Source organism: Myotis brandtii, unplaced genomic scaffold (genome assembly GCF_000412655.1).
Source record: "Myotis brandtii unplaced genomic scaffold, ASM41265v1 scaffold216, whole genome shotgun sequence".
NCBI classification, from domain to species: Eukaryota; Metazoa; Chordata; class Mammalia; order Chiroptera; family Vespertilionidae; genus Myotis; species Myotis brandtii.
The window spans coordinates 4,227,900-4,239,050 of NW_005358092.1; the positions used below are offsets into that span (position 1 = coordinate 4,227,900).

General features: G+C 36.2%; 1 protein-coding gene across 1 annotated transcript in view; it reads left to right on the forward strand.

Moving 5' to 3' along the window:
- Positions 1-11,151, forward strand: part of KDM5A (lysine (K)-specific demethylase 5A) — a 104,743-nt gene that overhangs the window by 9,591 nt on the left and 84,001 nt on the right. The window contains exons 5-6 of the mRNA XM_005865965.2: positions 6,784-6,954; positions 9,552-9,686. Coding sequence (XP_005866027.1) covers positions 6,784-6,954; positions 9,552-9,686 — 306 coding nt within the window. The remainder of the gene's footprint in view (positions 1-6,783; positions 6,955-9,551; positions 9,687-11,151) is intronic.

Sequence of the window (11,151 nt, forward strand, 5' to 3'; positions counted from 1 at the left end):
CCCACCTTCCCCCCTCTGCCGACCTGGTTGCCCCATGCAGCCTGCTGTTCAGTCGTTTGGTCCTCCCTCACTAACCCCCCTGCCAGCCTGGTCGCCCCATGCAGACTTCTTGTTCAGTCGTTTGGTCATCCCTCACTAACCCCCCTGCCGGCCTGGTCGTAGGCAGCCATCTTGTGAGGGCGTGAGGGTTAATTTGCATATCACCACTTTATTGTATAGGATAATAAAAAGTGTTATTTGGAATGTCTGTATTTTATTGGAGTTTTACCTTAACAATTTCTGTTTATAATCAGTGCATCAAGGAACATTTATTCTAGCCCTTAAACGTTTTTTAAAAATTTATTTTAAAGACTAGCATTCTGCCTTCTCCATTTTCATTCCCATTTCCTCAGAGCTAATCACTTTCAATTCTTTTAGCTGTTTCCTATTTTAATCTTTATATTTCAAAATAAAATGTTCATTATGCTACTTATTCATTTTTTAGTTTTAAATATTATATACTGATTTTCTACTATTAGAAGTGGGGAATGGGTGTAAGAAATCTAAATCCTCACAAATTCCAGGTCCTCTGTTCCCTTCTAGTGTAGTTAGATCAATTTTTCTTTCTTTTTTTAAAAAAAATAAATCTTCATTGTTCAGATTATTACAGTTGTTCCCCTTTCCCCCCCCCATAGCTCCCCTCCACCCCTGTCCTCATCCATAGGTGTACGATTTTTGTTGCCGGGTCAAAGGTCATACACATGGAAACTGTAGCTATTTCCATCCACAACATGTCCCTGTGCTCGGAAAGGTCTCTCACGACTGTTCACGCTCTACTCAGAAAGGGTACGGAGCCACGTAACGGCTTTTAAAAATAATGTATCCTCTTATGTTTAACATGAGGATTTCGCTACCAAAAGTGAGGAGAAAGCAACACTACAGCTGCTCTTGCCCCTCTCGCCCTTTGGGTGATAGTTGTGCGTGGGGCTGCGAGCTGGTTCTCGGGCCGTCAATGAAGCCGTCTGGGCGGCTCGCGCAGTTCCGCCGGCTTCCCAGGGGCCATCGCAGCCTCACGCAGCCTCTCGGGGCGTCGCAGCCTCGCAGGGGCCGTAGATCAATTTTTTATTAATCAAAAATTATTACTGTGACTATAAATACAAATATTACTTGTATTCCAGCCTTATGACGTGCTATGATTGTTTCCTTATACCAATTTTTATTTTCTTTGGAGTTAATAATCTCCCTTTTTCCATTTTGTACATTTTGTTCATAACTATCAAAAACATATTTTCAGATTTTTCAGAAGTGTAAATCTCTCAGTATGCTTTTAACCATCAGATAATCTGTCAGTTTCATTTTCTTGGAGCCATTTCTCTGGAGTTTTCTTTCCTGCTCCAGTGCAGACTGGTTGTTTCTTAAGGTCAGCTGTCAGCCTGGAACTTCATTTCACTATTATTCTGGAGATTCCCTTTGCCTCTCCATGTTTCAAGTCTGTTTTACTTGGTTTACTCCTATTTTGGTGAAACATTTCTTTTCTAGTTTAGTGAGCAAGAAGGTAAATTTTTGGCTTATTTAAAAATGTTCTAAAATTTTATTGGTGGTTTGGTGGGGTTTAGAAGTCTAAATTGTAAATCATTTTACTTCAGTATTTTGAAAATATTACTCCATAATCTTCTCTGGCTTCTAGTGTTGCTGTTGGGAAGGTGCTATATTAATTCTTGTTCCTTTCTATATGATTTTCTTTTTCTTGAAGACATTAGGACCTAATCTTTATTCCCGGTGGTTTGAGATTTCACAGTGATACTCATTGCTATGTGTTTATTCTTATTCAATATTTTTATTGTACTTGATAAACTCTGTAATTTGAATTCATGTCTTTGATTTGTTATTACTTCTCTTGTATTAGTTTTAAAAAAATATATTTTTATTGATTTCAGAGAGGAAGGAAGAGGGAGAGAGAGAGATGGAAACATGAATCATTGACCAGTTGCCTCCTGCATGTGTCCTGACCAGGAATTGAACCATGACCTCCTGCTTCATAGGTCATTGCTCAACCACTGAACCACACTGCCTGGGCTTGGACAATTTCTTCCATTTGAACTTTTTTATTAGTTGGATGTTGGACTAGTAGCTTAATGTTAAAATGTTAGACTGATTAGATTATTAGATTGATCCTATAGTTTACTTATTTCTTTCTTAGGGTAGAGTCCCTTATTTTTGAATTCTCCTGAGAGTAAATCTCTAGTCTTCTGCTGGTTGGAGAGGGATAGTTGCCTGGCTGTGCTTTTAATACTGGTTTTCAGCCAATCCTGTTCTTTGTTCATTGCCATCTCTAATTTTAAAGGTACTGATGCTCCCATTTCATAAGCCTTTTCAAGTTCTATGTTGCAAAAGCTTCTCCTTGGCTTTCTTCTTTTGCAGATGCTTGGTTTTTTTTTTTTTGCTTGCTGGGTTATAACATGTACAACCTGCTTTCTCTTGGCCTGTCTGTCCTCTTAGGATTATGCCTTTGTGTTCCTTTGCTGTCTTTTTAGTGAAGTTTTGATAGGGAGCTTTTAAGTGTAATACTACTATTATTTCTGTTATAATTGTCTCTTGTTAGCCAGACTTAGTTTGTCATTGGACTGAAGTTTTGGCTTTGATTGACAGTACTCTTCAGTCAAGTTTTGATTAAAGTCTTCTCTTTGTTGTGTTTAAGTATATGCCATCTATGTTTTTATAGGGCATGGTTCTTAAGTGATATTTTTCTTGTGACCATTGTGATATATTGCATTGCAAATGTTTGAAATAAATGGTTTACATTTTGAAGTTACGCATGGTAATCCTTGAATTTGTCAGCTGAATAAAAAGAAGTGTAAGGCTTTGTGTTTTTACTAGGTGTACCGGTTAATAATGGTGGATTTTGTGATCTAAGAAAACACGATAATTTCAAGAGAAATATCAAAAGTGTTTTATTCAAAGTAATGTCCATTGCTAGGTATAAATTTCCCCCATCTTTCAAGTAATTTAATTTGTGGATACCGTCCCAATAGAACTTTTCTTGTTTTGAGGCAAACCATTCAGAGATCCAATTTTCCACTTCTTCCTACGTTGTGAAGTGCTACTCAGAAAGTGCGTGTGCCATCTATCGGAACAAGTGGTAATCTGAAGGAGCAAGGTCTGGTGAATACAGCGGATGGGTTAATACTTTGCAGGCAAGATCTTTTAACGCGTCTTTAACTGGTTTTGAAGTGTGTGATGGTGCATCATCATGAAGCAAAATTACTTTGCCGTGTCTTCTGACACATTCTAGTCGTTTCACGATCAAAGCGTGGTTCAAACTGATTATTTGTTGTCGGTAGCGTATTAAGGGTTTCACCTGGTTTTAGAAGCTCATAATACACCACACCTTCCTGATCCCACCAAACGCAGAGCATTGTCTTTTTTCTGAAGCGACTTGGCCTTGCAGTCAATGTTGATGGTTGACCTGGATTAACCCATGATTTTGTGCATTTGGGATTCTCAAAATAAATCCACTTTTCATCGCCAGTCACAATTCGATGCAAAAAAGACTTTCTTTCGTGCCGTTGAAGCAACATTTTACTGATGACTTTTCGGTTTTCCATTTGTCTTTCGTTCAGTTGATGTGGCACCCATTTTCCTTCCTTTAAAATCTTTCCTATTGCTTGTAAACGATCGGAAATGGTTTGCTGAGCACCGCTTAATCTTTCTGCAAGTTGTTTTTGAGTTCAACACGCATTTTCATCTAATAATGCTTGTAATTGTTGGTCTTCAAACTTTTTCGATTGACCTGGATGTTCTTTGTCTTTCACATTGAAATCATCACTTTTAAAGCGTTTAAACCAGCGTTCACAAGTATCTTGAGATGAAGCACGTTCACCATAAGCTTCCTGAAGTATACAATAACTTTTTCTTCAAAATAAAGTAATGAATTAAAACTTCCCGCAAATGCTCTTTTTTTTGGCACAAAATTCAACATTTTTAAGCGTAAAAATATCTATGATGTTAACACCTTCAGCAAATTTGACATACGAAGTTTTGAAGCTTGCTGTCAATACAACAAAATAGCATACATATCAAATCGCATATATATAGCCCTAACTGGTTTGGTTCAGTGGATAGAGCATCGGTCTGCGAACTGAAAGGTCCCAGGTTTGATTCCGGTCAAGGGCATGTACCTTGGTTGTGGGCACATCCCCAGTAAGAGGTATGCAGGAGGCAGCTGATCGATGTTTCTCTCTCATCGATGTTTCTAACTCTATCCCTCTCCCTTCCTCTCTGTAAAAAAATCAATAAAATATATTTTTAAAATAGCATATATATCAACATATGTGTAACTCCATCTATTGAAAAAAAATCCGCATTATTAACTGGTACACCTAGTATATAGTCTTAGGGCTGGTTAGATTGTTAGAGTATTATATGCATGAAGCCAAACTCATGGCTTTTATTTCTGTGTGAGATAGCTTTGTCTTATTCTTTGGCCAGACCCTGATTCTGTTGAGTGTTGTTTTCACAGCTAGCTATGTGCCAGTAATCAGACTGGTTGGGAAAGCATGACTGGATCTGTGCATCATTACTAATGGAAATTTAGCTTGAAGTGCTTTGAATGCAAAGCAGATTATTATGCAATGGTGATCATTGTATTGGATAGTAAAGATTATTGAGAGGGCTTCTATTCTCCCACTTCCTTTACTAGTCCTCTCCACTTGCTTCAGCCAAACTGGCTTCCTTATTGTTCCTCAAACACTTGGCATGCTTCTTAACTTAGGGCCCTTGCTCTGGCTACTCCCTCTGTATCTTGCTAGGGTAACTGCTTTATTTCCTTCACATCTTTGCTCAGATTTCAACTTTGTCATGAGGCTTTTTGTGACTAATTAATACTTCAATTTACCCTCATTCTGCTCCTTGCGAGACCTTTTAAATGCTTTTTAAAATTTCTTCTACAGGATTTATCACTTCAAAATTTACATATTATGTTTATTGTGTGTCTTCATCCACTAGAATATAAGTTCCGTAAAGGCAAATATTTTTGTTTTACTCATAGACATATCTCAAGCACCTAGAATAGTAGCTGACAGTGTAGAAGCACTGGAAAGATTTGAAAGAAAGGCATTTTAATTCATTCATTTGCTTCCAGACAACCCTTTATCTAAACCACCCTCATTGTCTTCTACACTATAAAATCTGAAAATAAATTTTTTCTCTTTATAATTTTTCTGGTTAGCTCTTAAAAGAAGAGTTTCTTTGTGGGTATGATAAAAGAAGCTGAAGAATTAGAAATGTGTTCAACTCTGCATATGAACTTATGTGTGTTCTACCAAGCTTTCAGATATTTCACGAGTGGAAAACTTTGCTTTGGCTATAGGTTTATCTTTGTCTTCAATTGTATCCTAGATCACAAGAGTTGAAAACATTTTCTTCACTTATTTATAACATATGCACCCCTCTTCATTTTTTAAGCACCTTAAAAAAAATTGATTTTAGAGAGAGGAGGTGGGGGAGAAACATCGATCTGATGTTCCACCCATTCACGCACCCATTAGTAAGTTCATTGTATGTGTATATCACATTTTTTAATCCATTAATCTTTTGATGATTGTTTCCACCTTTTGGCTATTGTGAATAATGCTGCTGTGAACATTCGTATGCAAGTATCTGTCTGAATCCTAGCTTTCAATTCTTTCGGGTATATACCTAGAGATGGAATTGCTGGATCATGTGGTAATTATTTAATTTTTCTCCTAACTCTTGATACAGTAAAATATAGTAATGTATATTCAAAAAGGAAAATTACTTTGAGTTCAAATAACTATGTCACAGTCCTTTTTATTACGTTGTCAGTGAAACTGGAAACTGCCTGTATTGCAGGGGTGGGAAACCTTTTTCTGCCAAGGGCCTTTTGGATATTTATAACATCATTCGCAGGCTATACAAAATTATCAACTTAAAAATTAGCCTGCTCTATTTGGTCAAACATTTAGTTAACTCACCCCTAATGCCTTGGCAGGGCCAGACCAAATGATTTCTCAGACCTTGTATGGCCTGGTGGCCGGACATTCCCCACCCTTGTTTTATAGAGTGTGAAAGATGTACAATATCAGCTTCTGGAAGATAGGGGGCCTTGGTACATGTATATTATATACAATGCCAGGTTTGATGTGAGCATTCGGCCAAATTGGCCAGTTTATCTCATTACTTCCTACATTATTACATTCTATGCTACATTTCAGTAAATCTAATATTATAATCCGATCTTTCCATGTTATTCCTTTATAATCTTCCATGTAAAACTTTTCTCCTTTTGAAAAATTATAGTCTCTTTTTCAAAATAGCCTCTGAATCCATTGTTTGCTTGACATTTTTATTAAAATTTAAAATTTTTTGGTACATTTTCTAATTTCAGGGATTATGTTTCTTTTGTACTATATATAATATTTATTCTCATGTCTATTTTTGGTCTGTATTATTTTATATTTTGAGGTCCTTGAGGATATGGAGTACATATATGTGCTTAGTTTTCTCAAGGTATATAATGTACAAAGTGTAAATTCATTAAATGTTTTGGAATGCCTGGTTCATTTAAGGTAGGTACAATAACAATTAAATAATAAAGTTTAAAACTCCCAAAAATCATTGTCTCATTCCATACTTTCAAATGTTGACAAGTTTTAGTTTTGTCAGATATTTATTGGAAGGAAATTTGAACTCTAGGCCCAGAATAATTTTTGTATTTAGCAAGTATGATGTAGAGTCAGAGTACATGAATCTTTCGTTTCCTAAGTAATTTTTCTTTCTTTTCAGATTGTTGCCAGCAAAGGAGGTTTTGAAATGGTCACCAAAGAAAAGAAATGGTCTAAAGTGGGTAGCCGCTTGGGATATCTCCCAGGAAAAGGAACTGGGTCTCTTTTAAAGTCACACTATGAAAGAATTCTCTACCCATATGAGCTTTTCCAGTCTGGTGTCAGCCTTATGGTGAGATGCATCATTTTTTTTTTTTTTTGGGAGTGGATAAATCCAGTCTGCTATGTATAAACTTTAGACTGTGTTCACCATAAGTTAGCAGTTGACTGTGCATAGAAAGTTGAAAAAGATTTCTCCATGTACCAGAATTTTGGGGAGCAAGGTGTAGTTTAAAAATCAGCTATTTTTGGTGGTTTACAAAATAAAAGCTAATGGGAATGAAGGCTCTTTTTCTTATTTAAAATAAAGTCCTGTACGCTTTTTGAAAAATTCCTTTTAAAAAAAATATTTTTATTGATTTCAGAGAGGAAGGGAGAGGGAGAGAGAGAGAGAGATTAAAATATCAATGATGAGGGAGACTCATGACTACTTCCTGAACGCCCCTTACTGGGGATCGAGCCCACAACCCAGGCATGTGCCCTGACCAGGAATCGAATCCAGGACCCTCAGGCCGATGCTCTATCCACTGAGCCAAACTGGCTAGGACAAATTCCTCCTCTTTGTTTTATGTATTTTTTAACAGCTTTATTGAGGTATAATTTACATACCATAAAATTCACTCATTGTAGGTACTCCGATAGTAAGCTTTAATGAATTATACAGCACAATCTAGTTTTAGAACACTTCCATCAGCCTAAAAAGTTTCTTTGTGTTCATTTATAGTTGGTTTCTACTTCTACCTCCAAACCTAGACAATTCTTGACCAATTTTTTGACTCTATAGTTTTGCCTTTTCTAGATATTTTACATAGATGGCAGCATACAATATGATTTTGTGTCTGGCTTCTTTCACTTAGACCAGCAGTTCTCAACCTGTGGGTCGCGACCCCTTTGCGGGTCGAACAACCCTTTCACAGGGGTCGCCTAAGACCATCGGAAAACACATATATAATTACATATTGTTTTTGTGATTAATCACTATGCTTTAATTATGTTCAATTTGTAACAATGAAATTGGGGGTTACCACAACATGAGGAACTGTATTAAAGGATCGCGGCATTAGGAAGGTTGAGAACCACTGACTTAGACTAATGTTTTTAAGGTTCATCCATGCTTTAGCATGTATTAGTACTTCATTCCTTTCTATGGTTGAATGATATATGGCTATACAGTGGGGCCTTGACTTACGAGTGTCCCCACTAACGAGTTTCTCCGAGATACGAGCCGTCTCTCGGCTGATTTTTTGCTTTGAGTTGACAGAGTAATTTGTTAACGAGCTCCTTAATGAGCTCCGTCACGCAATGAATTAAACTCGTAAGTCAAGGCCCCACTGTACCACATTTGTTTATCCATGTACTAGTTGATGGACAGTTGGGTTCTTTCCAGTTTATGGTTATTATGAATAATGCTGTGAAATCAAGTACAAGTCTTTGTGTGGACATATATTTTCATTTCTCTTGGGTGGATACCTAGGAATGGAATTGCTGGGTTATATGGTAAGTTTATGTTTAACTTTTTAAGAAACTGCCAAACAGTTTTCCAAAGTGGCTGAACCATTTTACATTTGCATCAGTAATGTAGAGGCTTCCAGTTTCTCCATGTCTTTGCCAGCAGTTGGTATTGTCAGTTTATTTGATTATAGCCATTTTAGTGGGTGTGTAGTGGTATCTCATTGTGATTTTAATTTTCATTTCTCTAATGACTAATGGTGTTCTGCATCTGTATATCTTCCTTTATGAAGTGTCTGTTGAGATATTTTTTATTGGGTTGTTTCTCATCTTATACTTATTCTGAGTTCTAGATACAAGTTCTTTATCAGAAAATGATTTTACAAATATTTTCTTGTTGTCTGTAGTTTATCTTTTCATTTTACAATGGTGTCTATTTCTAGAGTAATTTATCAACTTTTTTCTCTCCCCATTTGTGGATGGTATTTCTGTTATAACTAAGAAATCTTTTCTTGACCCAAGACCACAAAGATTTTCTTCTTTATTTTCATCTAGACTTTTTAGTTTTAGCCTTTTGTTGAAGTCTTTGATCCATTTTGAATTCTTTTTGTGTACAGTATAAGGTAAAGAAAGGCATATACGTTTTTTTTGATGGGCACAGGGTGTATGAATATCGAATTGTACTAGCACTATTTGTTTAAAAGACTACCCTTTACTCATTGATTTCCTTTGGCACCTTTGTTGAAAATCAATTGACTTTAAATATGTGGGTTTATTTCTGGTCTCTGTTTTGTTTTTTGATCTATATATTTACCCTAACACCAATACTATGTTGTCTTAGTACTAAAGCTTTTTAGTACATTCTTTTTACATTTTCTTTTCTTTTTTATTGAATTTACTAGTATGACATTGGTTAATAAAATTTATAGTAAATTTTGATACCCAGTAGTGTAAGTCCTCAAACTTTGTTCTTCTTTTTTCCATAATTTCTAAAAACTTTGCATTTCCAGATAAATTTTAGGATCAGCTTCTCATTTTCTACAAAAGCCTGCTAGACTTTTGATAGGGATTATCTTAAATCTATAGATCAATTTGGTGGGAGAATTGTCAACTGGTTTCATGGAGTATTAGGGATTTATTGGAAATTTACTATTTTTCTTGAGTCTCAAATCTGATCTCTTATCAGTGAATCTGCTCTCTTTCTGTGCTCTGATTCTTTAGGGTGTACAAATGCCTAATTTAGATCTTAAGGAAAAAGTGGAGCCTGAGGTTCTTGGCACTGAAGTCCAAACTTCCCCAGAGCCGGGCACAAGAATGAATATTCTGCCAAAGAGAACAAGACGTGTCAAGTCTCAGGTATCCATTTCCATGGGCCATTTTTAACAGGAATTTTAAATGCATAACTGTGCATCTGGTTATGGGAGGTCATTCAAATACTTTTATTCATTAACATTTAAATAGACCTATCTTTAAATTACTTTTGAGATGAATGGGGAAGAAATTATAAAATTCAGTGTGATTTGATTTAGAAAGCTTTTTGGTAATTTTTGAATAAAAGCTTTTTGGTAATTTTTGAATAGTTTTTGACAGGAATGGCAAATTACAGGGTGGTTCTGGATATTGTAGGGTCAGTTTTCCAGACATGCTGATGAAATGGTTAGCAGAAATGAGAGGAGTAGGAAAGAGTGGTCTTGTATTTCACTTGTCATTCCTTTAAAAACCAGAGTATAAGTTTCTTAGTGTCTTGATCATTCCAGTGTAACTTCTATACTGTTCTTGTAACCTAAAATAATTTCAAAGCCTAATGGATGCATCAGAGAAGTGCCCTAATTTCTTTTGGTCTGCTCTTCCTTACTATTCCCATTTCTCTGTGGTCCCAAAAGTTGTATATTTTTTAGAATTCTTACCCGAGGATGTGTTTTTATTGATTTTTAGAGAGAGAGCAAGGGAGAAACATCGATGTGAGAGAAACATTGATTGGTTGCCTCCTGTATGCGCTCCAACCGGGGCTCAAACCCGCAATCTAGGTATATGCCCCGACTGGGAATCGAGCCACCTGGCCAGAGCCCCAGAGTTGTCTTTTTTAAGGTTTTTGTTAAAGACAAGTCAGTAAGCTGGGATAGTGAGGTGCCCTTAGAAGTCTGAGATGTGGTCCATTTAAATTAAACATAAGAGTAGATCAAAATACAGCTTAATTGGATCTAATCATTGACTTGAACATATCTAAAAAATAATGTGTTGAAAGAATAGGAATGGTTTACACTGAAAGTGGGAATCAGAGAAGGAAGATAGTTCATGACAAGAGACACTGTATCAAGAGACACTATCTAGGTGGTAAGGAGTCTTGTCACTGTAGAGGTAGGCTAGTGATAACTTTATCCTGCCTTTTTAGAGCTCAGGGGACATCTCTCTTTCATACCATGTCTCCTTCCATTGTTCTGAGTTTATGCTTATTAAATAACCTCCTGATGTAATCAATTAGTGTCTTGGGTATTTTGATAGTAGAAAGATAGGTGTCTTGGATGGGAATATGAATTTAATGGAAATTGTTGGAAGGTGATAGTCCCATTATAGATTAGTAAACTCTGGTTTAGTAATTAAGTGATTTTTCTTGCTATGATTGATATCAGAAGTTCTGATCACTTTGGGGTCATGATTTATTTTAAGATCTGAAACACTTGAAGAATAGTCTTGTTGACATGATGACTCAACTCTGAAAAGTTGCCCCGGGTGGCCCTGCCCATCTAATCAATTGCCAGCTTGTGATGAAATCCCTTTTGATGTTTCTTCTAAAACCATGAAAAAGTTCTGCTTACTTTTA